Raw genomic sequence first — 26,134 nt, 5'->3', positions numbered from 1 at the left:
GTAAGAACAAAAAACCTTTTCATGTGCAGCAGTTAACTATGTGCAAGTTGGTAACCTGTAGTACAATGCCTCTGCTTATTTTAAATATCCTTCTCAAGTTTATAATCTAATCTAATACAAAAGAATATAAATAAAGTAACTGATTTTTCTGATGTGTTTTTAGTGATTTGTTGTAGGGTTTTGATTAAAATAAAAAGAATGTGTTCTGTTAGATACTTAAACCGGATGGAGCTACTATTGTGCTTTGTGTCTGTTTGTGTAGGCAATTTATAACTATATTTTATGAGCTTCCATGTGTTTTCTGTACCTGTGCCTTTGAAATGTTCTCTGCTAGGCTCTTTACAGGAAAAGAACAGGAAGGCTTAATGCTGTTAAGAGCTGAACGCTCTTTCTAGTCAGCAGGAGTTGAAGACACTTGCAGGATGCGTTTGTGGAATAGGGCCTAAAGACAGAAAAAGTATTGGATTTCTGTTAGTCATCCTGCTCAATTTGAATATGATTTAAAAATATCAAATCCTTTCTCGTGGTAATTGAAGCAACGAGATGTTTCCACAGTGTTTTCTTTGCATTTAATTTTATATGATCAGAGTTTGGCGTGCTGGGGACCTTAAATACTAGTTTGGCAGGTTTTGTGTTTCAGTGAACGCCAGATCCTCTCGGCTGCTCTTATTTCATTAACTTGCCTTTTAAGAAAATAACGTGCAACTCTTGCGTCCCGGGTAAAGACCTGGCGCAGTCAGCAGTTACAGAATGCTAGTGCTAGCAATGCCTTATTTGTTACATTCTGTGTGGTTATATGAGGTAGGGTGCTTCCTTTTCTTCCTGTGAACTTCACCTTCAGCAGAGGGGCCAGCGTGGCGGCCGCGCGGGGCCGGGGGGGGGTGAGGCTGGGGGCTGCAGGGACCAGAGCCCCCCCCCTGCCCGAGGGAGGCTCTGACCTGTCCTGGAGGCCTGGGGCCGAGCTCCACACCGGGGTGAAGGTACGCTGCTAAACCCACAGAGACACAAAAGCAACCGAATTCGGGAGGGTGCTGGAGCTCTTCCTGGATGTGGTGGGTAGCGCTGGACTTCCAGCTGTGAAAACTGGTAACTTTATGTAGACACCTAGCACGGCTTTAAAAGGTCACCTTCCTATACAGGAATGAATTACCACCAGCACTCTCCATCTGAGTGCTTTTGGGTACTTAATACTGAAACTGTTGATTGGGTGACTTAGACCTTACATGCCATGCTGTGATTCAAACGGTAATACTGATGCAAATGTCTGAAAATCTTCAGCTTCCTTTTTTTTTAGCACCAAGATCAGCTTCACCCTATCTTGTTTTTCAATTTCTACCAATTCAGTCTTCGTGTATTTCATTAAACATGTCTGCAGCAGGATGCAACCACTCGGCATACGCTTAGGTACTAGTGTTTTTCTGATTTCTTGGAGCAGCGTACTTGTTCCCGTATGGAATAGATCCTTTTTTGATTTGTGATTGTGCTCAGTAACGAGGTCTGCAGACGGCATGAGCTGGTAACTGCATCATGCAAGGGTTTTTGTGGAGAAGTTGGAGGACCCAGGGCAGTTCAGCTAAACGAACAAAATAACCAATTTTTGAAGCTTACTGTTTTTCTATGTAATTGGCATGTTCTTGGTAAGTAATATGTGAAAAAATTACTCACTTGGTCCCTTTTATCCCCGGGAAGTATGTTTGCAAGAGCAGTCTGTCTGACCTTGAGTTGACTTTTGTGACTTTCTGAACTGTATGTGTAGGAGTGCAAATCTGCCAGGACAGCTTTGTGATTTCTTGGGAAACAGCGTTCTTGGAACGGGTGCTGATTTTTCATTTTGTCAGGAAGAAGGGATAGAGATGTGTACTAACAAGGCATCTTTGTTTGGCTCATTTCTGTGAATGAAGTCTATTGATCAGAAAAAAAACACCTTTATTATTATTTGAGGGCTCTGCAGAGATTCGTACAAGCACTCAGAGTCTTGCCCACTTTATTTTTTCACATTTTCCTCTTCAGTAGCTACCTCGTGTGCAAGAGTAAGTCCCAAATGAGGACACGGATCAGCAGGCTGTATGCTTGACTCTTAACCTCTACACTGGGCCCCCCTTCAAAGGCTTCTGCTGCAAAGATTTTGTCCTCAGCTTTTCCCGTAGCGATGAGGGAACAAGGATTTGAATAGAAGTTTATGATTCTGTGTTTCCTATTTTGCTGTGGATTTCTGTTTTGCATGTATATGGACCAAATCTACAAACCCGGGCTTTTTGTACTTCTGGGTTTGATTAACGAACAGATTTTTAAAAAAAAAAAATTGCAAATAAAAACAGCCCAGCAGAACAGGTAGCTGTGCTGGTGGTGCTGTATAAAGCACGGACGGGGCTGTACCCTCCGCCGACCCCGGTGGAAGTAACCAGTGCATTTTTGCCAGCTTACACCAGCTGAGCATCTTAACTCACAAACTTCTATTTCTTCCCTTTTTAAAAACAAGTTCTCCCTGAGACCAGGAGGAAAAAAATCTATTTCTCATAGTGGTAAAAGTGCTAGTGCAGTTCTGACACGGTAACAAACACCGTTGTCCCCCAGCGTGCAAAGTCTAATGAGAAATTGCCTGCTTTGGTTAGCAGGGCGGCAGGAAGCAGGTTCACTCCCTGTTTCCAGTGTCCACACACCTCGTCTGGTTGCAAAAAGCTACATCCATCTTCGAGTGAGTGAAGCAGCGCCGAGCAGCACATGAGTATGTGTCATACACGATGGCTCATGTCTGAATTTTGAAGGGGAAAGCTTTTGCATTGCACTGAGGCAAACAAAAAAAAAAAAAAAAAAGGGGGGGGGGGAAGATGTTCTGCTAACCAGTGGCTGCTTTGTAAATGAACACTAAAGCACCTTTAATTTTGAATTTAGTATTTTTCAGTAACTTTGTGGCGCTCAGCCCAGTGCAGATAGCAGCTTAACTCAGCTTAATCCAGTAGATTGTCCTGCTGGCTACAAAGGTAGAACATCAACTGCCTTCAGCACAGTCCATGTTACTCCTCCCCCAGCCCCCATAGACTCATTTCCCTTTTTCAAATCACCGATCCCAACTTTCTCCAGGCTGACTGCTGTGGTTTTGGAGAGAAGCCCTGATCTGGCCCTTTGCTTCTTTCCGTGGAAAGGTTTGCTGTGTTTGGCGGAGGGGAGACAAAATAGATGTCAAGAGTGGGCCCCCCATCCACGTGATTGCGAGACGGTGCCATCGCTTGGCGCTCTGGATGTACAGTTAGCACTTGCTGTGGCACTTTCATGCAGATACAGCCCACCTAAATATAGACTTCTTACTGAGGTATCGAAATCGGACGCGTGCCTGCCTTGGGGTGTGTGCTGAGGCAGTGGGGAGGGGGAGAAGCCATCCTTTAGGTGATGCCTTTTCTTCCCAAAGTATCGTAGAAAAGTCGCAGTCTGGTTTACAGCCTGATTCCTTGCCCTCGTGTATAAAGAGTCACATCAGATGTGCCGTGAGCCTTTAAAAGTGCACAGCAACACGACACGTTAACGTATGTCAGAAGAGCATTTGGGTGTTGGCATTTCATTTGCTGTAACTGGAAAGGGAGACACAGTGGGCTATTGCGGGGACTTTAAAAAGCCACTGGGATGGTGGAGAAACAGAACACTGCGAGGGCCTCAGCGATCATACATCGTGTTTTTTGCATTTTACCTTATGACAGTGAATCCTAACCTAAAATTATAGGGACTCCTGTCTATTTTTTATTTTGTTGCCTTTTTTTTTTTTTTTTTTTTTTTTTTTAATTTCAAATTTGTTCACATCTTTCACTGGCCTGGAGCTGGTTTTGTGAGTCATACAAATGTGCTGTATCGTTTTTGTTTCCTTCTGTGTAAAGTTGGATAGTAAGTTTTGTTGAGGGTTGGAAGCAGTTACACTCTTGTGGTTCACTAACCTTTTTTGAGTGTTTTATGAGAGAAACGTGAGCTCCTGGTTTTCTGCCTCTGCAGTGAAACCTAATGAGTTTCATATACATTGAGTCATGGTGTTGACAGGTGACTGATACACATCTGCACTATTCAAGTTACCGTAACTAAAAGATTAGTGGATCTGATGTTTGAAAGTCATTTGCACATGAAACATTTGGTCTGGTCCATTTTTTTTTTTTTTTTTTTAAAGCGGTGAACAATTTTATATGTAACCACTGAATTCGGCTACTTATTTCTAGACATTCTCCAAAAAAGCGACTTCGGTCCTTTCGGGGTACAGTTTTACGTCCTCCCTGCACGTGGCATAGAGAAAGCTAGCTGCAGTGAGCTGCCCAGCCCACCCTCCCTGCCTTAGTCCTTGCTAGAAGCGGCGTGAGCAGCATTCGAGGTACAGGCTCCCTTAGCTCTCCTCCCGGCCCGACAGAGCTTGCAAAGCCCCCGCACACCCGGAGAGGAAGGCTCCCCTCCTCTTCCCCCGACCCCGTATCGCGCGGCCCTCGGTGCGCTGTCCTGTGCCCGTACACGTAGCTGCCAGCGTTTGCTTGTCTGAAAACCTGCGTAGGGTTCAAAGAAGCCAGACGTGGTGCAGAGGGGGCTGGAGTCGTCAGAGGACCGTGGGGAAAAGGGACTTCAGTGTCCAAGGACGTATAAAAATAGACTCTGTCAGATGGGTGAGAGCAGTGAAAAGCGCATCAAATCTCAGCTGTCACTCGTCTTCACTTTTTCTGTTAGAGAGGGGTACGCTTCTCAGGAGAAAGTCAAGAACAAAAGGTTGCGCTCTTGGTACTGAAAATGGAATATTTTGGTTCATTATCTGTTAGCTCCAAGTATTTTCATTAGTGATTATTTATCTTTTTCTGTAAAAAATATAAGTTAATCTATGCAAGCTTTGATAATATTCTTCCCCTTAAATCCCAGAATTATTTACCTTTTTCTATAAAAAAGATGAGAAGTCCATCTATGCGAGCTTTGATAATATTCTTCCCCTTAAATCCCAGAATTATTTACCTTTTTCTATAAAAAAGATGAGAGAAGTCCATCTATGCGAGCTTTGATAATATTCTTCCCCTTAAATCCCAGAATTATTTACCTTTTTCTATAAAAAAGATGAGAGAAGTCCATCTATGCGAGCTTTGATAATACTCTTCCCCTTAAATCCAAGAATAATTTAAAAAACTTAATGATGATTTGTCCAGTAAGCATCCTCACCACCTTCTCTATTGGATTTTTTTGCTTCCAAGCCTGAGCTTAAAAGAAAACCAAAAAACAACCCCCAAAAAGCCCCCACCTAAGAGCTGCTTGTGTATGTGAACAGCCGTTTTCTGCAGAGAACATTTCATGCCTCCTCGCTTTCCAGAGACTGCTGCCAGTTAGGAAAGGCGTCACGGAGTCGAAATACCGCTTTACCCCCCCCCAGGTAATTTAACACCTCTCCTCTCTCGCAGGTGAGAAACGGCACGGTTTTGATGTTAATTATAATCCGAGTTTCGTGTACGAAAAGGAGAGCGACCTCATGCAAGGACGCATGATGGACCAGGCCATAAACAACGCCATCACCTACCTGGGGGCTGAGGCCTTGCGCCCGCTCGTGCAGACGCCGCCGGCCCCCGGCTCCGAGATGGTGCCCGTCATAAGCGGCCTGTACCCCCTCGCCCTGACCCGCGCCGACGTGCCCAACGGCACCTCGCAGGAGGCCGAGAAGAGCCATGCCCCCCTCAGGGACAAAAGCCTCTCGTCCGACAGGGCCCTCTCCCCAAACAACAGCGGCCAAGACTCCACAGACACTGACAGCAACCACGAGGAGCGGCAGAACCCCTCCTTCCCCCAGGGCCCCGCCATCCCCGCCCAGGTCCGCAACGGCCTCCAGGCGCTGAAGGATTTCCCGAGGCCCTACGACGTCCTCAAGCCGCCCGCCCTCTGCCCGCGCGACGCCTTCAAGGTCGTCAACAAGGACGGGGAAGCCATCGGGGTCTACCGGTGCGACCACTGCCGCGTCCTCTTCCTGGATTACGTGATGTTCACCATCCACATGGGCTGCCACGGGTTCCGCGACCCCTTCGAGTGCAACGTCTGCGGGTACAGGAGCCACGACCGGTACGAGTTCTCCTCACACATAGCGCGAGGAGAGCACAGAGTGGTACTCAAATAGCGCGACTGCTCTTCCAAGGTCAAAAGGCTTTGTTTTAGGTGGGAGAGGAGGCTTGTTTGTTCGGGTTTTAATTAGTATAAAGAAATTTCTTGAGTATTTTTCTATGCCAGTTTTTAAGCGAGGGTCGCGGGGAGGTGACCCCTTCTTCAATTTTTCTTTACAAATAACTCAGTGTTCTGTAGCATCTATGCCTAGCTGCTGTGGTGGGCGGTACTGGATAAAACACCAGGAGCGGAGACCGATTTTTATATGAACTTTATTTTTCGTGAAGATTAAGAGCCATGTGAGGTGGTTTTGTTTTTTAACGTGCCTTTGGTTTTATAATGTATGCTTTAACTCGGCACAGAGCGTTTCGTGCCCTGCTGCCAGTCTCCCTGCTTGCTCAGATGCATAGGAAGAGGTGTACAGGAGGAGCTTTCTCTAGCTGGCACAGTGCCGACGGTCGTCAAGCGGCTGATCAGCGGAACGAGGAAAAAGTGCGTCTGGGAGGGATTATTAATTCCTTTCTAAAGATTTTCCCCTAAGTTTTAAAGAGCGTGTGGCCCCCCCACACTTTCATTTTTCTTACCCCCCCCCCGTTCACTTTCTTTAAAGTCACTCCCACATGCGTCTTGTTCAGTAATAGCAAAATAAGAAATGAGCCCCGTTTTGGGGCTGGGGTTTTTGAACCGTATGCGTTTTTGGGATAGCCAGTGAGGTCACTGCTTGGCTCATCCATGCGGTCTGGGGGAAATCCTGATTTTCACCGGCGGAAAGTCCTCCTTTCTGCCGGCTGCCAAGAACGAGGACGGAGCCAGGCTGTGCCCCCGGCCCGGCTCCTGCGGCCGCGCCGTCGGCCCCGCGGGCAGCGAAAGCCGCGGGCCCGGGGCGGGAGGCACCCGGCCCTGGCAGCCGACACCGTGAGAATCTGCATACACGAGTGTGTGGGAGCTGACAGCAAAATCACGCTGTGTCTGGTTTTACGTGGGGATATCCCTCGGAGTGAAATGTGCTGTTTTGCAAAATGAGTATTTACAATTACTTTGAAGCTGGTTTTTAAAATAGTTCTTTTAATCTAATCATTGCTCTGCAGCTGTATTGTTAGTCACTGTGCTGAAGATATGAATTTGATAACAGTTTTGCTGAGTGGATGTTTATTCTTTGCAAAGTATTTTTGTATAATGTAGAGTTAGGTGTGTTCTGATGGACTTCTTGCATCCATTGTATGGTTTGATATCTACATCGCTTTTGTACTTTTTCAGCGTTGCCGTGCCGATATCCGTGGTGATCCATTTGTTTCCGTGAGGGAAGGCTGTGGGGCACAGGGGCCTGGGTGGAGTGCCGAGGGTCAGGGAATACTGAATTTCATTCCCTTCTCTGACCTGGGCTCACTCTTTTGGCTCAAATACTCCCTCCCTCCCTGAATTTTAAGGTACAAAAAAAAGAAAATTAAATTCAATTTTCCCGGTATGGGTACGTCTGAAGGTGAAATGAGTCTGCAGAGTGCCTGAGTATCTGAAGTGCTGCGGAGGTGTTAGATCCTAGATCCTGCTTGTCGTCGGGGGGTAAGGGGAACTCTTCAGCCACTTGGATGTTATGGGCATGGTTATAAATTAGGTTTAGGATCTTTTCCAATAACCAGCTTCCCATCGTGAGGCCCATAGGGTGGGCGGGTGGGAGTTGGTGCTTCCCCGCTGAACTCCCGTTGTCGCGGCGTGCCGAACGATCCTTCTGTGAGCGAGGCTGCGGCTCCAGCAAGGGCTTCACCCGGTCGGCGGAGCGCTGCGGGCCCCGGGGAGGCTTCGGCCGGTTCCCCACCTCGCTTGGTGCCAGTCGTTCGATAACTCCGGCCCTCCCCGCTGCCTTTCCACGGAGGGGGGAGCGGCTGAGCTTACACGCGCGTCGTGGGTGACGAAAAAGCTCCTCCGGGTTCAGGAGAAATGAATAAGATTACACGTAGTAAAACGCGACTTGTCGTTCGCACAGGAAGCTCCCCAGATCGCCGAATGTGTGTCACGCAGCACCGCCGGTTTCTTTCTCACGCCGCTGCCGAATCCTTGAAAACACTCTTCAGATTACTCTCCCACTCTCCACTTCCCGCCAGGCAGGGCCTCAGCCACCTACCCTCGCTTCCCAGATAAGCTGAGCAATCAACCGCTGCGCCCCCGAGCAGCGCTGCCAGCTTTTGGAAAGGAAGGAGGGAGGTTTTCGCAGCTTCTGGCCCAGGCGGCACCGTTTTCCCACCGCGGCTGGGACCGAGTCCCGGTTTCAGGATAGGCCCGACCAAAAGACCTTCCCTGTGCTGCCTGGAGTCGACGAGCAGTGACCTCGTTACGGCTCTGCTGTTGAGCAATCGCTTGTTGTGGAATTCCAACCCAGTCACTTATTAAAACACATCTGTATTTTTATGAGAACCGTTGACGTGCTGTGTGATGCTGGCGGAGGGTGAGCCCGCGCCTCCCCGAACCGGCGCCTTGGCCGTGTCCCGGCAGCAGGGCTGGGGCGCTGGCCGTGCCAGGATGGGGCCCCCCGCCGCCCCGGTGGGCACTCGCCTCCCCTGGCACCGGGGTCCCCGTCCCGCGGCGCTGCCCCCAGCACCCTCCCTGGGCGCTGAGCACCAGGCGCGTTGGGCCGTGCCGGGACGCCGAAGGGCTGCGCTTGGCTCCCGGGCGGGTCTGTGGGCTCGGAGGAGCTTTGCAAATCACCTCATCTGGGAAAATGGAGGGGAAAAAAACCCGCTGGTGTGTGTCGTGAGCCTGACTTATTCTGCTCCTGGTCTGGTTATTGTGGTGCGAAACAAATTTCTGTTTGGACCGTTCTGTCTGAACGCGCTCCAGCCAGCTGTTTCGTCTGTCTCGCTTGGCTTCTTTATTTACTGCTGAATTGCACCTAAACGGCGGGCGGCACGGAGGAGCCTCGGGAAGCTGACTTTTAGAACCAAGAAATGAGCCTCCCGTGCTCGACCCTTTATTGAATTTTTAAATTTCAATCATCAGCCCTCTCACGTACACGCTAGGGGAAGGGAGCCCGGGTGCTGCGCTCTGCTGCGCTGCTCTCCCACGGCCCGAGCTCGTGCCTGGACGCAGGACGCCCCGAGCTGGAGGGCGAGCGGCGAACGTTGGCTGATGCCCAGGAGAGAGCCCCCAGGGCCGGAGCTGCTCGTGCCTGTCACCCCCCCCCGGGGTCCATAAATCACAAAGATGTGACGAATCCCACAGCCACCGTCCAGCCGCGGTGCTTCCCCCGGGCGCTGCCGGGCGGGTGGCGATGGCTGTGGCCAGCGAAGCACCAACCCGGTACTCGGTGGAGCGCTGGTACGCTCCGGGATGGGAAGATCACGCCGCCCGCTCCTCTAACTGCTGAGAAAACGGTAGAGGTTTTTAGTTTTGGTTAATTGATGACTGGTACGGCCTAGGAAAACGTGCCCTCGGGCTGCCGCCGGCGTTCCTCGTCTCCCCGGCAAGCTCGGGACAAGTGTCCGAGGGAGGGGAACGGCCCAGCTTTGCCCCGGTAGCGCAGAAGCGATTCCCGCGGGCTGTCCCGGCCTGGGGACTCGCTCCCTGCGACGCGACGGGCCGCGAAGCGCCGTCCTCCTCAGACCCGGCGTCGCCGAGCCCAGTCAGAGCGAAACCGGGCTCCGGTAGCGGTGCGGAGGAGCCCTGACACGCGGCGGCGGGGTGCTGAGCTGGTTCACGCCTGCCGAGGGGATGGTGGAAGGGACACGCGCCCCTCGAGTCCCGTGTCCCCCCCCCCGTGGCCTCGCCAGTGCTTCCCAGCGAGGCCCACCGCCGGCACCGGTGTTCCCAGTCACCCTCACCCTGCAGAAGCGTGGGGCGCGGGCGACGCTCAGCCCCATGTGCAAAGCTCGAGGGGGGGGGGGGCTCAGGGTTTCCGTGGGGTGACGGGGGCTGCGCCCCACCGTGCCGGAGCACATCGCTCAGCCGGAAACATCCCGGCGGGCGGGGAGGGCGGAGGCTGGCGCCAACAGCCCTTTTCTAGCACCTGCTTTAGCAGGTTGACGTTGTTCACACTTATTTCATACTCTCCTGACAGCTTCTACCACAAGAAGCTGGACACACTTGAAACAGAGAAAATTAAAAAAAAAAAAAAAAAAAAAAAAAAGAAAATCAGAAGATCCTTTTTTTCTTTTACCTTCACTTCCTTCCTAGCCTGGGTGAAACACAAGCACCAAGAGTTATTTTCCCCCTACCGAGACGCTGCCAGGTAACTCGGAAGGACTGGGTGAAGCACGGCCAGTGCTCGCAGCCCCGGGCCAGCCGAGGGGGCTCGGGGGCAGCGGATCCCACAGCGGATCCCCAGCCTGGCTTTTCCCTCCATAAGAGCTGGTTTGATGCTAAAAAAAACCCTTCAGCCCCCTCATGCCTGGAACCAACCCCCCTCTAAAGCACCAGGTTTATAGAAACGTTGGGTTGGCGTTACGACAGCGAGATCCTTATCTGCTGATAGGCTGTAATTATGATAGAGTGGAGAGGAACTCGTTTACCCCCATCATGTCGAAACACGCTTTGCAATGCACAAAAGAAATCCTACAGAACTCTGCCGGGTGCTGCAGCCCATCCTCTGAGCATCCCGGCCGGCTCCTGCTGCGGCCCAGCACCCGAAGACCAGCGGTGCTGGGAGGGGAGAGCGGGCGAGGGAGCACTGAGTCACCACCACCTCTTCCTCCTCCTCCTCCTCCTCCTCCTCCTCGTCCCGATTCTCCAGCCTTTCACTGAGTCACGCTGCTCCGTGCCGTCCCGCCGGCGGTTCGCAGCCCTCCGCGTGGGCTGGGCTCCCCCAAAAGCCGGGGAAAAGCTGGGGGGGAAGGTGTGAGCAAGCCGTGGGGCCACCTCTGCGTTTCCCTTGGCGGGGGGGGGGGCTGAGGACAGCGGGCTGGAGGAGGGGGGGGGGTCTCCCCAGTGCCCCCCACGCAGAACCGCGTGCCTGAACGCTTGGCAGCCCCGGGGTCCCCGCGGGACACGAGCGAAGCGGGGACAGGCCCGCGGCTGTCACCGGGGCACCGTGACGGGGGCAGCCGGTTCATGCCACCCCTGATGCCCCCCCCCTCGCTTCGCCGGGAGGGGGGTGAAGCCCCCGGGGAGCCCCGCGCTCCCACCCCATTCCCTCCGGCGGGGTTATATCTGGTGCCGCATTTGCATCGCGGCGCAGCCGGCGCACCTGGGCAGCGAGCGAAATCCTCGAGGGAGCGGCCGATCATTGTCACACGCGGGCTCGCCGGGGGAAGGAAAGTCCCCGCAGACGATTGTTTTTAGAAGAACCCAACGCTTCCCACCCCGGTGGCTTTGGCACCTCGGGCAGAGCCTCCACCCCGGCCCCCGGGGGGGGCTGCAGAGAAGGGTTGCACTGGGATGATGCTCCTGGGCTCTGCAGCGGTGCTGCAGCTCCCAGGCTGGAGATGATGCTCCTCAGCTGTAAGCACGGCCCAGGTGTCCCCCCCCCACGATAGAGGAGCCCCTCCCCACAGCCCAGGCCACAGCAGCCCCCCTGTTTCCCCCTCGCTTTGCCCAGGACCCCCTTCCCACCACGGGCGCTGGGGAGATGGGCTGTGAGCGGGGCTGAGGCCGTTACAGCGGTGCTGCACCCCCCCCACTTCCCCCCCCCCCCCCCAAGCTCTGCAGTGAGTGTTGGGGGCAATCCTGCTCCCCCCTCCCCTCTTCCCCCAGCAGCAGCCCCAGTGCTGCTTCCCTGGGGACTGGGGGGCACTGTGGGGCTGGGGGTGCCTGGGGTGGGGGTGTGGGGGGGTGCGCTCCACCCTCGGCCCCATTTCCCACGGCTGTAGCTCTGTGCTGGGGGGGGGGCTGAGCTGCAGCCAAGAGCTCCCCCCTCCTTCTTGCTCCCTGGGACTGGGTGCAGCCGCCCCCCCACCCCCCCCCCCCACCCCATCCCTGCCCCCCAGAGCGGAGAAAGTTAGTCAAATCTGCAGAAACCGCAGCGGGGGGCGGGGGGGGGAGGCTGCATCTCCACCGCCCCTTTGATGTCACCCCTGCACGTCCTGCAGGTGCTGTGCCGTTGCCATAGCCTCGGTGCCACGGTCTTTGCCATTAACTTGTGCGAGAAGCAGGGGGGGGATAATGCAAAAATATTTCCTCTTCCCACCCCCCCATCCTGTCCCCAGGGGTGCCAGGAGCCGGCCGGGCCCGCGGAGGCCACGTGCGCCGCACAGGCTGGTGCAAGGTGCTGCAGCCACCATCCAGCCCCTCGCACGTGGGGCTGAGGGTCCTGGCGCGGTGGTTTTGGGGTTTTTTTTGGGGTGGGGGGGCTGTCCCAGGGACCCCCCACATCCATGTCCCACGTGCATCCTTTGTACCCTCCATCCTGGGCAGCGACGAGGCCGCCCGGGCGTCCCTGGCTCCGGCGCAGCCGCACCGGGAAGTGCGGTGGGAGCCAGGAAGGTTTCTCAGAAATGGCCCCGCGGCGTTGAATCATGCCGGGCCTCCCTGCGGTTTCCCCCTGCTCTCACCTCCCGGGCGCAGTCACGCCAGGCACCCACGCGCGAGCACCCTGCACCCAACCCCGGGGGGCGGCACAGGCTGGAACCTCCCCCCCCTGCCACCCCCTCGCTCCTTCTCCCCGCTCCCCAAGCTGGAGGGGAGCCCCCGGGGCAGCGCAGGGTGCTGGGGTCCCCCTGACGTGCCTGCTTCTAGCGCCCGGCCTGCACCCATCCTGCACCCACCATGCACGCTGCACCCAGCACCCCTGCACCCAGCACCCCCACACCCACCATGCACACTGCACCCAGCACCCCTGCACCCAGCACCCCTGGACCCAGCACCCCTGCACCCACCATGCACCCCTGGACCCAGCACCCCTGCACCCACCATGCACCCCTGCACCCAGCACCCCTGCACTCACCATGCACCCCTGGACCCAGCACCCCTGCACCCAGCACGCCTGGACCCAGCACCCCTGCACCCACCATGCACCCCTGCACCCAGCACCCCTGCACCCAGCACCCCTGCACCCAGCCTTCACCGTGCAACCCACACCCACTCTGCACCGGTCCCTGCAGCCCCTTTGCACTCCCTGCACCCACCGTGCACCCTTTGCACCCTGCTGCTCCTGTTCCTGCACCACCACCCGCACCAACCACTGCAGCCCCCCCCACCCCCCCCAGCTCTGTGCTGCCCCGGTGCCGTGAGGCTGGGTGCCACAGGGGGGGTCCATTGTGCAGGAGCCCCACCCCACCCCCAGGGCATTGCTGACCCCTCAGCAGTGGCTGGGGGACGCAGCCGTCGCTGGTGCTTGGAGGGGGGGGAACATGGGGTGCCACATGCCTGTGGGTGCAGGATGCTGGGGGGGGGGGGGGCGGGGGGAGCAGTGGGGGGCAGGCAGTGTGGGGGGGGGCAGCTGCCAGCCCTTCCCAGCCCCGTCACGGCTGCTGCGCTCTCAGAGGAAGCCGCTCTGCTTTTTCACCCGGCGTTGGTTAAAAATACCACTCCGGATTTTAATACAGCGGCGGCGGGTGCTATTTTGGGCCGGGAGCAGGAAGCGAAACCCCATGTGGGTCCCGGCCTTGCTCGCCCCCCGCCTCTGAGCTGAGCCCCCCCCCCCGGGGTGGGGGGCTGCGGTGCCCCGAGTTGCCCGGGGGCCGCGGGGGGCTATTTGAAGCCCAGCAGCCGGGCGCCCTCCTTCACCTTCTGGGCCTTCCAGCGGAGCAGGCGGATGGCGCCGAGGCTGAGCCGCAGCACCGCGTCGTACTTGAACACCAGTTTGTAGAAGGCGTCGGTCACGAGGGCGCCGCTGGGGTCGGCGTGCTTCAGCGCGGCCATCGGCGTGCACACCGCGTTGGTGCGGTGCCGGAAGGGCGGCCGGGCCGCCTCGATCACCCACACCGTGTGCTGCACGGGGGGGGGGGACACACACGTTACTGTCCCCTTCCTGCCCCGTCCCCTCCTCCCCATCCCATCCCCACTCCCACTCCATCCCATTTCCATCCCATCTGCATCCTACCCTCATCCCTGTTCCCATTCCCATCCCCTTTCCGTCCTATCTGCATCACATCTCATCCCTGTTCCCATTCCCATTCCTATTCCATCCCATCCCACCCCATCCCTGTTCCCATTCCCATCCCATCCCCTTTCCATCCCATCTTCATCCCGCCCCCATCCCTGTTCCCATTCCCATTCCCATCCCCTTTCTATCCTATCTGCATCCCATTCCATTCCCATTCCCATCCCCTTTCCATCCTATCTGCATCCCACCCCCATCCCTCTTCCCATTCCCACTCCTATCCCATCCCATTCACTTTCCATCCCATCCACATCCCACCCCCATTCCTGTTCCCATTCCCATCCCATCCCATCTCATCCCCTTCCCATCCTATATGCATCCCACCCTCATCCCCATTCCCGTCCCCATTCCCATCCCATCCCCTTTCCATCCCATCTGCATCCCACCCCCACCCCTGTTCCCATTCCCACCCCATTCCCATCCTATCCTTATCCCCATTCCCAATCCCTATTCCTACCCCAATCCCTATTCCCAGCCAGGCTCAGCCCCATCAGGATAAGGAATTTCTCCATCAGGGGAGGAATTGTCGGGGCGGGCCCCCTGCCCCGCTGCCTGCTGGGGGGTCACTGCTCCTCGTTAGCACTAATTGGGGGTTTCTCTAAAGAGCCCAGCCCAGGGAGGGGCTGCCAGGCTGGGGGGTGGGAAGAGGGCAGCCCCCACCCCCCCCCCCATCACCTCCGCGATGTCCTCAGGGGTCTGGCCCAGGCTGGAGAAGATGTCCTTGGAGTTCCTCAGGTAGAGGTTGGCGAAGATGTCGGCCGTCTCGGGGTCGGTCCGTGAGTAGTCGGCGCGTTTGGCTTCCTCGTACACCTTCGCCTCGAACTCCGTCGTCACCGGCCCCGGCTCCACCAGGCTAATCCTGCCCGGGGGATGGGGCGCTGGGGACCCCGGCACCCCCCAAACCCCCCCTCCGCCCTGGGGGGGGGCCGTGCCACCCACCAGCCCCCCGGCACTCACGCCACGTTGAAGTGCAGCGCCTGCACCACCAAGCTCTCGCAGAAACCCTCCACCGCGAACTTGGAGGCGGCGTAGATGTCGTTGAAGACGATGCCTGGACCGGTTGCAGGGGAGGAGGGGGGGTATGTGTGTGTCCCAATCAGGGCTGGGAGGCAGGGGGGGGGCTGGTCCTACTGGGGTACCCCGTCCCGTCCCCCCCCTTTACCCTGCAGGCCCATGATGCTGCTGATGACCACGATGTGGCCCCTGCGGCGCCGCTTCATGTCGGGCAGCACCTCCTTGACCAGGCGGACGAGGCCGAAGAAGTTGGTGTCCATGAGGCTCTGCATGGCCGCCAGGCTCTGGCACTCCAGGGGACCCGCCATGCCCACCCCGGCGTTGCTGACTGGGGGCACTGGGAATCACTGGGGTGTCCCCGGGGCCAGGGGGCTCCTGCTCCCTGTGCCCAGAAGGTCCCCAGTGCCCGGAGCGTCCCCAGGATGGGATGCCCTGGGTGTGGAGGGTCCCTGGTGCACAGGGGGTCCCCAGTACAGAGGATCCCCAGTACAGAGGGTCCCTGGTGCAGGATGTCCCTGGAGTGGAGGGTCTCTGGTACAGGGGGGTCCCCAGTACAGAGGGTCCCTGGCGCACAGGGGGTCCCCAGTACAGAGGGTCCCTGGTGCACAAGGGGTCCCCAGTACAGAGGGTCCCTGGTGCACAGCGGGTCCCCAGTACAGAAGGTCCCTGGTGCACAGGGGGTCCCCAGTACAGAAGGTCCCTGGTGCACAGGGTGTCCCCAGTACAGAGGGTCCCTGGTGCACAGGGGGTCCCCAGTACAGAGGGTCCCCAGTACAGAGGGTCCCTGGTGCAGGATGTCCCTGGAGTGGAGGGTCTCTGGTACGGGGGGGTCCCCAGTACAGAGGGTCCCTGGCGCACAGGGGGTCCCCAGTACAGAGGGTCCCTGGTGCACAGCGGGTCCCCAGTACAGAGGGTCCCTGGTGCACAGGGGGTCCCCAGTACAGAAGGTCCCTGGTGCACAGGGGGTCCCCAGTACAGAGGGTCCCCTGTGCAGGATGTCCCTGGCACGGAGGGTCCCTGGTACACCGGGTGAGGGGGACACTGGTGCATGAGGTGTCCCTGGCACAGAGCGTCCCCAGCACTGGGCGCACAAAAGGTCCCCAACATGGGACACGCTCAGCGTGGACAGACCCCAGTTACCCCCAGTGCACAGAGGGTCCCTGGAACTGGGGGGGTCCCCAGCACCCCGGGGACACGGGGGGGGGGGGAGGGGGGGGTCCCGGGCCTCACCCAGGACGTCGACGTGGCGCCCGGGGATGCTGTTGAGGCAGGCGCGGACGGAACCCTCGTCGCAGACGTCGAGCTGCTTGATCTCCAGCGTCCGGCCCAGCGCCGGCCCCGCCGCCGCTGCCAGCGCCCCGCTCCTGCTCACGTTCCTCATGGTGGCGATGACTGGGGGGGGGGGGGGGTGTTTGGGGGGTGCACGGGGGGAGCTCAGCCCCTGCATGGAGAGCGGTCTCCCCTGGGAATTAGGGGGTTAGAAAGGGCGGGGTGGGGGGGGGGGTGTCACCTCGGAAGCGGCGCTGCTTGTCCTGTGCCAGCCGGACGGCCAGCGCCAGCCCGATGCCGGAGGAGCAGCCGGTGATCAGCACCGTTTTGGGAGCCATGGCACGGCCGTGGCCCCGCTCCCCGGCCCCCCGCCTTTAATAGCAGCTGGCCCAGCCCTGGCCCCCCCCCCCCCCCCCCCAGAAGCCCCCCAGATCCAGACCCTTAATCCTCCCCCCTGTTAATCCACCCCCCGGCGGGGATTTGCCGGCGGCCGCGTGGCTGAGCCGCACGTGGTGCCCGGGGTGCACAGAGGAGCCTTTGTGCGGGACACGGGGACACGGCGGGACACGGGGACACGGTGGGACACGGGGACATGACGGGACATGGGGACATGACGGGACACAGGGACACTGCCAGCCGCGTGCCCGCTGGCAGAGGGGGGGCTGTGGGGACAGACCACCCCCCCCCCCCAGCACCCCAGCTTTCCCTTGAGAGGGGGCGAGGCAAGAGCTCTGAAAAAATAACCTTTATTCTCACTGGTATAAAACACATCACAGTTCAACTGGCCTTGTGGGGACGTGGGGGACGCGGTGGTGGGTGCCCCCCTCACCCCCTCCTCTCCCGGGACCCCGCTCCTGGGGTTGGGGACCCCCGAGCCTGCCTGGCCTGGGGGTGAGGAGTGTCCGGCCCCTGCAGGGACACTCGGGGACACTCGGGCCTGGTGCTGTGGAGGAGGGGGAGAAAGTGCTTGAGTGGGGGGGGGCCCGGCCATGCCGGCACCCCAGGACCCCGCGGGCAGAGCCGGCACCCCGGCACAGGGCCGGCGGGTGGTGGCGGAGGAGCCGGCCTCGTCCCTGTGCACCCTGCGCCGAGCTGGGACCAATCCTGCCGCTCCGTGCCGGGCTGTGCCAGGCCATACTGGTGGTGCCGGGCTGTGCCGAGCCGTGCTGGTGGTGCTGGGCTGGGCTGTGGCACGCCAGCAGTGCCGGGCCGTGCTGAGCCGTGCCAGGCTCAGAGGGCCACGCAGGTGCAGTAGTGCCGCAGCTTGCAGGGCAGGATGCCGCGGTTGATCTGGTGGAACTCCACGAGCTGGATGAGGTCGGCGAAGCGGGTCTGCCCGTCGTCCATGGTGAAGTAGAGCCGTCCCTCCTCCTCGCTCTGCCGGGGGGGGGGGGGGTGCAGGTCAGCACCCCGGCCCCCCCCCCATTCCCCCCCCCGGCAGCCCCCGGCCCCCCGCACTCACCGGCAGGATGAGATAGTGTTTGACTCTCTGCAGGTGGCACAGGGACAGGACGAAGCCCTTGGGGTTGCGCTGGCTCTCCCGCACCAGGAAGACGCTGCGAGCCCCAGGGGGGTGTCACCTCTGGCCCCAGGCCCCCCCTGCCACCCCCGGGGTCCTCCCCAGGGTCCCCGGTAGCACCCCCCACCCCGAAGCCGTGGGGTACTGTACCCACTGGGAGCCCTTTATCCCCCTGGGAGCCCCGGGGCCCTGGTTTGTCACCCCCCCCCCCCCAAACCCCCCAGGTCCCAAACCCCGGGGAGCAGATCCCCTGAAAACCCTGGGGGGGGATCCCAACACCCCTGGGATCCCGTGCCCCCCCCCCCCCCCCCAGCAAGTCTCCCCTATCCCCACAGGTGTCCTGTGTCACCCCATGAACCTCAGGGCCCTATAACCCCCAGGGTCATTTACCCCGCCAGGGGTCCCATGTCCTGTCCTGCGCCTCCCCCCCCCCAAGCCCCAGGCACACCCCACACCCCCCCCCCCGCCCCGGGGTCCCATACCCATCCACCAAGCCCTGCCGGCCGATGAGCTGCTGGGTGTCCTCCCGGGAGATGCGCCCGTGGAACCAGGGCTGGGTGCGGTGGATGGCTGCGGGGAAGATGGGCATTAGGCTTGGGGGGAACCCCCCCACCCACCCGGGGCAGGGAACCCCCCCACACACACACTCCTTTGCCCCCCCACCTCGCGGGTGGGACCCCGCGGGCGGGCGCTGCTCACCGGCGCTGAGCGGGGAGCTCTGGCAGGCTGCCGGCAAGCTGTACCGGTGCGTCGTCTTCTTCTGGCCGTGCAAAGCAAGGAGCAGGCGTTAGGGTGGGCTCGGGGTGGGGGGGACACCCCACCCCACCCCCCCCACCCCCCCCACACACACACCCCTGCACCCCAACTCACCCTCCAGGCCTGCGCCTCCTCCAGCGCCACTGTCAGCACCTCACTGGGGTTCTCGATCACCCGGCCCGTGCACCCCGAGAAGTCCATGGCCACCAGCGCGTTATCCGAGACGCTTCGCTGTGGGGGAGTGGGGTGGGGTGACGGGGGGGGGGGGGGCCAAGGGATGGGAGGGCTGAGGGGGGAGTGGGGGGGTGGGTGGCACTCACCAGGGGCGTGGGGCCGATCCAGGGGGGCTGGCTCAGCCGCGCCTGCGCTTGCTGGTAGTTGCGGTAGAGCTGCATGCCATACTGGGGGGGAACAGCCCCGTGAGCTGGGGGGCGGGGGGGGGGGGATCCTGTGGGAGCTCCATCCCACAGCGGGGTGGGGGGAGACCACCCACTTGGCGTGGAGATGGGGACCTCCACGTCCACCCGGTGTGGGGAGGGGGACCTCTGCATCCACCCCGCGTGGGGACGGGGACACCCATCCTGCATCTTTTCCAGCACAGGGATGGGGACATCCCCCCCCAGCACACCCCCCACACCCCCCCCCGCATTTCCACCCCCCAGAACCCCTTGACACGGGGCCGGGGCTCACCTTGAAAAGGCGAAAAGCCGCCATCCAGCAGCTCCGGCTCTGCTCATCCTCGCTGCAGAGCAGCTTCAGCCCCTTCACGCCGCTCCGCACCTTGTAGGGCTGCGGGGAGAAGCTGGAGCCGTCATGGGGCAGCCCCCGACAGCTCGGGGGGGGCAAGTGGGGGGGGGGCAGAGACCTTTTGGCAGGGGAAGGGCACCCCCAGTCCCCAGCCAGGCAGGGACATCCCCACCTTGATGCAGAAGCCGAACTCGGTGGGCGTTCCGTAGTGCTTCTTGCCCTGCGTCACGTAGTAGATGTTGGACTCGGTGAGGTCAGCGAAGTACTGGAGGTGCCGGGGGTCCTGGGGGGGGCGGTGTGTGTGGGTGTGTGTCAGGGCTGGCCCCACTGCACCCCCCCAAGCCACTCTACCCCCCCTGCGCCCTCACCTTGGAGGTGCCTTTGGTGGAGTAGTAGAGCCCCGAGCGGCGCAGGGAGAAGTAGAAACGCTTCCAGACCTTGCGCCCAGCCTCCCGCAGCTGCAGGAAGCCCTGGACCTCGGGGCAGCTCCCGGAATTGAGGAAGTTCTGGGGGGGGGGGGGCAGGGGGGGAGATGAGGGGTGAAGGGCACGGCGGGGTCCCTGCGGCACAGTGGGGTCCCCACAGAGCAGCGGTGTCCCCACAACACGGCGGGGTCTCCACGGAACAGCGAGATCCCCACGGCACAGTGGAGTCCCCACGGAGAAGTGGGGTCCCCACAACATGGTGGGGTCCCCACAGCACAGTGGGGTCCCCGTGGTGCAGCAGGGTCCCAGTGGCATGTCAGGGTACGGGGGGGTCCCCACAACACAGCAGGGACCCCATGGCATGGCAGAGTCCCCATGGCACGGCGGGGTCCCCACAGCATAGTGGGGTCCCCATGGCACAACAGGGTCCCCCACAGCACAGCGGGGTCCCCCATGGCACAGTGGGGTCCCCCACAGCACAGCAGGGTCCCCACAGCACAGCGGGGACCCCACAGCACAGCGAGGTCCCCCACAGCACAGTGGGGTCCCCCACAGCACAGCGGGGTCCTCACAGCACAGCAGGGTCCCCCACAGCACAGTGGGGTCCCCACAGCACAGTGGGGTCCCCCATGGCATGGCAGAGTCCCCATGGCACAGCGAGGTCCCCAATGCACGGCAGCCCCGTACCTGGATGAGCTCGGAGTGTGCCATGCTCTTATTCGCCTCCAGGCAGCTGGACACCATCACCTCGGGGAAGAGGGACTGCTGGGGGGCACAGGGGGGATCAGGGGACACCCAGGGGGTGCTCAGGGTCCCCGTGGGGGGTACACGTGTGTCCCCCCCTCCCCGGGACACCCGTCTCGGGCAGACACGTACCGCGTTGCTCTTGAAGAGCTCGTACTTGGCGAAGTTCTTGCGGAAGACGAAGCGGCTGTCGGCGCCGGGGGGCCAGGAGCTCTGCACCTCCACCACCGACTCGTGGTCCTCCAGGCACCGCTCTGCGGGACGGGGCTCAGCGTTGGCGGGGGGGGGGGCCGGGGAGGGGCTGGGGACCCCCCCCCAGTGCTCGTACCGGTGGCTCACCCAAGGCCAAGTGCTGGTGCAGCTCGACCAGGGCCCAGCTGTGGTCCTGCAGCGCCCGCGTCCTCCGCACCAAGGTCTCGCAGAGCTGCCGCGCCGTGGTCCCCGCCGACGCCTCCAGCGAGCGGCACGCGCCGTCCTCGCCGAACACCTTCACCGCCTGCACCCCGGGGGTGGGCGTCAGGGCCCCCGGCGAGGATGGGGGGGGGGGGGGGGGGGAGGAGGACCCCCCTACCCCCACCACCTTCTAACCCACACACAACACCCCCCACCCCCCCCCTCAACTCACGTGGGAGGCACCTTCGCGGGGGGGCCCCTGCCCCAGGGTGCTGCTGAGGATGGGCGAGTTGGAGGGGCTGCAGAGCTCGGGGAAGGGGTTGGGGATGGTGGGCAGCGACGAGGCACGTGGCTCCTCTTCCAGCGCCGGCCGGCTGCGGGCAGAGAGGGGCTGAGCACCCCCAGATCCACCCCCACCCCCAGCACCAGCTCCTCTATCCCCACTCCCCAACTCAATCCATTGGACAGCCCCCCCACCCCCCACACCCCCCCCAAACCCCCACGGGGGACCCTCAGTGCGTGGAGCTCCCCCCACCCACCTGCTGCCGTGGATGAAGAGGGGCTGGGAGCGCTTGACTTCGGGTGGCCCCTCGCCCCCATCCCGCTCGCCGGGGACCCCCTCCTGCTCCGTGCCGCCCGGTCCGGGGGGCTCCCGGGGGCCGCTCTGCTGAGCCCCCCCGTCCATGGCATTATCTAAGGGAGGGGGGAGACACTGTGGGACGCTCCGGGTCCTCGTCCCCGGGGCTACTCATGGGTGGCAGCCCCCCCCCCCCCCCCCCAACGGATGCCACTCCGGGTTCCAGGTGGGCCCCACGCCTCCAGCTGCCGCCGCGCCGGCACGGGCACGTCGGGCCACGGCGCTGCCGGGGGGGGCTGCCCACCCCTGGCACCTGCCCGGGTGGTGTTTTGCCGGCGCCCAGACAAGCGGTGAGTCAGCGTGCGGCGGCGTGACTCAGCACCGCCCCGCCTGCCCCCCACCCCAGCGCCCCGCGGGGTCTGGCCAAGCCCCGAGAGGCTGCCCAAGGGTTGGGGTGTCCCCGTCCCTCCAGTCACATCCCAGTGCAGGAGCTGGGGGGGCTGAGCTTAACTGGGCCAAAGTGAGCTGGGCTGAGCCAGGCTGAGCTGTGCTGGGCTGATCTTTGCTGGGCTGAGCCATGTTGGGCTGAGCTGTGCTGGGCTGAGCTGTGCTGGGCTTAGCTTTGCTGGGCTGAGCTGCGCTGGGCTGAGCCTTACTGGGATGAACTGTGCTGGGCTGAGCTGTGCTGGGCTGATCTTTGCCGGGCTGAGCCATGTTGGGCTGAACTGTACTAGGATGAGTTGTGCTGGGCTTAGTTTTGCTGGGATGAGCTGTGCTGGGATGAACTGTACTGGGGTGAGCTGCGCTGGGCTGAGCCTTACTGGGATGAACTGTATTGGGCTGAGCTGCGCTGGGCTGAGCTGCACTGGGCTGATCTTTGCCGGGCTGAGCCATGCTGGGCTGAGCCATGTTGGGCTGAGCTGTACTGGGCTGAATTTTGTTGGGCTGAGCCATGTTGGGCTGAACTGTACCGGGATGAGCTGTGCTGGGCTTAGCTTTGCTGGGCTGAGCTGTGCTGGGATGAGCTACACTGGACTGAGCCTTACTGGGATGAACTGTACTGGGCTGAGCTGCGCTGGGCTGAGCTGTACTGGGCTGAATTTTGCTGGGCTAAGCCATGTTGGGCTGAACTGTACCGGGATGAGCTGTGCTGGGCTTAGCTTTGCTGGGCTGAGCTGTGCTGGGACGAGCTACACTGGACTGAGCCTTACTGGGATGAACTGTACTGGGCTGAGCTGCGCTGGGCTGAGCTGTACTGGGCTGAATTTTGCTGGGCTAAGCCATGTTGGGCTGAACTGTACCGGGATGAGCTGTGCTGGGCTTAGCTTTGCTGGGCTGAGCTGTGCGGGGACGAGCTACACTGGACTGAGCTTTGCTGGGTTGAACTGTACTGGGCTGAGCTTTGCCAGGCTGAGCCATGCTGGACTGAGCCATGTTGGGCTGAACTGTACTGGGCTGAATTTTGCTGGGCTGAGCCATGTTGGGCTGAGCTGTACTGGGCTGAATTTTGTTGGGCTGAGCCATGTTGGGCTGAACTGTACCGGGATGAGCTGTGGTGGGCTTAGCTTTGCTGGGCTGAGCTGTGCGGGGACGAGCTACACTGGACTGAGCTTTGCTGGGTTGAACTGTACTGGGCTGAGCTTTGCCAGGCTGAGCCATGCTGGGCTGAGCCATGTTGGGCTGAACTGTACTGGGATGAGCCGTGCTGGGCTTAGCTTTGCTGGGCTGAGCTGTGCGGGGACGAGCTACACTGGACTGAGCTTTGCTGGGTTGAACTGTACTGGGCTGAGCTTTGCCAGGCTGAGCCGTGCCAGGCTGAGCCGTACTGGGCTGAACCGTGCCGGGCTGAGCCGCGGCGCCGGCGGGAGCAGGAAGCGGAGCGTGGCGGGGGCCCAGCCCAGACACCTCCTCTGGCCCGGCCAAACCAGTTCTGGCGGCCGCTCCCAGCTCCACCTCAGCGCGCTGGCATCCGGGCCGGGGCGGCCGCGCCGGCAGGCCGGGGGCGAGGGAGCCGGCGCCCGCGCCCGCCGTGGGAACTGCCCCGAGCCCTCCCGCCGGCACGGCCCCCCACACCGCGGCGTCACCGGTGGCCCGGGGCCAGCGCCCACGCGGTGCCGCAGCACCGGGACACCGGCCGGCGCGCCGGATTCGGCCCTGAAACGGTTCGTCACGGCCTTGGTCCAGCCCCGCCGTGGCACGGCGCGGCTCGGCGCGGCTCGGCGCGGCTCGGCACGCGGCACACGTAGCACACGCGCGGTGCCCACGGCCGCACCTGTGGCACTCGGTGGCCACAGGCACGCGTGTACCGCCGGGGATGCCGCGCGGGGCCGGGTTAATCATTCACCCGCTGCCCGTCCCCGTCCCCATCCCCGTCCCCCACCCAGCTCAGGGTCCAAGTCCATGGCCGGGTAGGACCGATGTCATCGCGCGGCTGCCACCACCATCCCCATCCTTGTCCCTGCCACGTCCCCATCCCTGCCACGTCCCAGTCCCACCGGTACGGATCCTCCGCCCCATCCCCGCTCCCCCTGGCTGGGGTCTCCCTGCCTGGCCAGACCGCGGGGGACAAGCATGGGACGATGCTGCCCACAGTGGGACACGGTGCTGGGCCACCCCAAGCCACGCAGGGGACAGCGGTGGGGCTGACGGGGGGATGTGACAGATGGGAGCCCCACGGGGTCCCTGGGACAGTGGCACAGCCGTGCCACCAACCTGCCAGCCCATCACCATGGCCTCAGGTCACCTCAAAGCCAGCCCCTGTCCTGGTGGCCATGACGGCGCTCTGATGAGGTGGTGACGATGGTGAAGGGGACACGGGGTGTCCCCAGGGGCTGGGACAAACAGAGGGATCGGGGCCTTGGGGTTATGGGGCAAGGGGACCAAGGCCACTGGGGTTATGGGGTGGGGGACTGGAGGGGTCAGTGCTATAGGGCTGGGCCCCAGGGCCACCAGGGATATGGAGCAGGGGGACCTGGGCCACCAGCATCAAGGGCCTGGGTGCCAGGGCCACCAAGTTTAAGGGATGGGGTCCCAGGGTCACCAGGGCTAAGGGATGGGGTCCCAGGGCCAGCAGGACCGAGGGGCAGGGGGACTGGGGAGGTTGAGGCTACGGGATCGGGTCTCAGGGCCACCAGGGCTACAGGGCAAGGGGACTGGGGCCAGCAGGGCTATGGGATGGGGTCTCAGGGCCACCAGGTTAGGGGATGGGGTCCCAGGGCCACCAGAGCTTTAGGGCAGGATTCCCAGGGTCACCACGGTTAAGGGATGGGGTCCCAGGGCCACCAGGATTAGGGGACAGAGTCCCAGGGCCCCCAGAGCTATGGGATGGGGTCCCCCCGCCCCCAGCTGTGAGCAGGGGTCCCAGTGGGTGCCGAGGCGGTGGGACACGGGGGCTGCAGGGCCGGGGGTACGGAGGCTGCGGGGCAGCAGACGAGGAGGAAGAGTGGGGGAGGAAGGTGGGAAGGAAGGGGCGGGGGCGCAGCGGCCAGGGCCGGGGGTTGAGGGGGTGGGGGGGGGGGTGAGCTGGGGTCATGCCGGCAGGGATGGGGCCGACATCCCGGGCTGGCCAGTGGCCCCGCGATGCTGGGGGCCCCCACCCCGGTCCCGTTCCTACCTGCAGGCGCCCGCCGCGTCCCGCCACCCTCCCGCCGGACCGGGGATTCCTGTTCTCCCCGGCTTTATCTACCTGCGCCAGCTCCCGCCCCCGCCTGACATCATGCCGCCCCGGGCCGGCCGCCTGGCACCTTCCCCCCCAACACACACCCCCCCCAGCACCCAGGGGTGCCCCCCTGGCCCCCCCTCTCCAGCCCTGGGATGGGGGCATCCAGCCTGGCCCAGTGCCAGCACAGTTGGGGTCCACCCCCCACACACACACCCCCCCCCCCCCATAACCCCGCATCCCACCACTCCACGGTGGTGATGGGGAGTTTCCCACAATGCACCGGGGTGACCCCAGGAGCGGCTGAGCTGGGAGTGAGGGGGGGGACACACGCAGGGCCCCATCGCTGTCCTGGGGGTGTGAGGTCTGGTGCGCCCCAAACTGGGCTCCCCCTGGGGGTCCCTGGCCCCACGCTGTGGGGTTAGGTCAGGGCTCCAGTGAGACCCCACATGTGCGGGGGCTGGAAGAGGCCCATGGGGGTGGGGGTCCCGTGGGGTCAGCCCAGGGACTGGGGCTGGTGGGGAGCCCGTGGAGTGTGTGGGGGGGTCCCGTGGGGGGTCTCACACAGGCAGCAGGGTCCCCTGGGGTTTTGGGGGGACCCCATGGGAGGGGCATCTATGGGGTGGGGGGAGCCCAGTGGGACATGTAGAGGTCCCTTAGGGAACCTGTGCGGGTCCCGTGGGGGAGAGAGGGTGGGGTCTCTTGGGGGTGTCCCCATAAGGGGTGTGGGTGTCCCCACGGGGTGTTTGGGGTCCCCGGAGGTATCCCCACTGGGGGGGATCAGGGCATCCCCGTGGGGGATGCTGACCGCCCCATGGGCTCCATGGGGGCCCTATGGGTCCGTGGGTGATCCCCTGGGGTCTGTGGGGGGCCCAAGGCCCTATAGGATTCCCACGGGGGGCGGTGGGTGGGGTGT

General features: G+C 61.5%; 3 protein-coding genes across 10 annotated transcripts in view; 1 reads left to right on the top strand and 2 right to left on the bottom strand.

Moving 5' to 3' along the window:
• IKZF3 (IKAROS family zinc finger 3) overlaps positions 1–8,499 on the top strand; it is a 39,034-nt gene extending 30,535 nt beyond the window's left edge. For all 8 annotated transcript variants that reach the window (XM_032984179.2, XM_032984176.2, XM_032984177.2 and 5 more), the window contains one exon: positions 5,403–8,499. In XM_032984179.2, the coding sequence (XP_032840070.1) occupies positions 5,403–6,106 (704 nt within the window). In that variant the 3' untranslated portion in view covers positions 6,107–8,499. The remainder of the gene's footprint in view (positions 1–5,402) is intronic.
• Positions 8,500–13,525: 5,026 nt separating this feature from the next.
• On the bottom strand, positions 13,526–16,777 carry LOC116961112 (retinol dehydrogenase 8-like). Its single transcript, XM_042787289.1, has 6 exons — positions 16,641–16,777; positions 16,361–16,522; positions 15,279–15,458; positions 15,074–15,167; positions 14,792–14,975; positions 13,526–13,944 (listed from the first exon to the last, which is right to left on the bottom strand). Exons 1-6 carry the CDS (start codon positions 16,735–16,737, stop codon positions 13,705–13,707), a joined length of 957 nt encoding a protein of 318 aa, XP_042643223.1. The 5' UTR covers positions 16,738–16,777; the 3' UTR covers positions 13,526–13,704.
• Positions 16,778–17,538: 761 nt separating this feature from the next.
• On the bottom strand, positions 17,539–25,224 carry GRB7 (growth factor receptor bound protein 7). The gene is made up of 15 exons (XM_042787257.1): positions 25,174–25,224; positions 21,523–21,676; positions 21,216–21,357; positions 20,930–21,086; positions 20,723–20,844; positions 20,534–20,611; positions 19,790–19,927; positions 19,594–19,704; positions 19,365–19,463; positions 18,995–19,075; positions 18,789–18,905; positions 18,618–18,678; positions 18,401–18,488; positions 17,862–17,955; positions 17,539–17,776 (listed from the first exon to the last, which is right to left on the bottom strand). Exons 2-15 carry the CDS (start codon positions 21,666–21,668, stop codon positions 17,630–17,632), a joined length of 1,581 nt encoding a protein of 526 aa, XP_042643191.1. The 5' UTR covers positions 21,669–21,676; positions 25,174–25,224; the 3' UTR covers positions 17,539–17,629.
• Positions 25,225–26,134: the final 910 nt, after the last annotated feature.

This window comes from Tyto alba, unplaced genomic scaffold (assembly GCF_018691265.1).
Source record: "Tyto alba isolate M040663 unplaced genomic scaffold, T.alba_DEE_v4.0 Super-Scaffold_12, whole genome shotgun sequence".
Taxonomy (NCBI): domain Eukaryota; kingdom Metazoa; phylum Chordata; class Aves; order Strigiformes; family Tytonidae; genus Tyto; species Tyto alba.
This window is presented reverse-complemented; position numbering and strand designations above follow the sequence as displayed.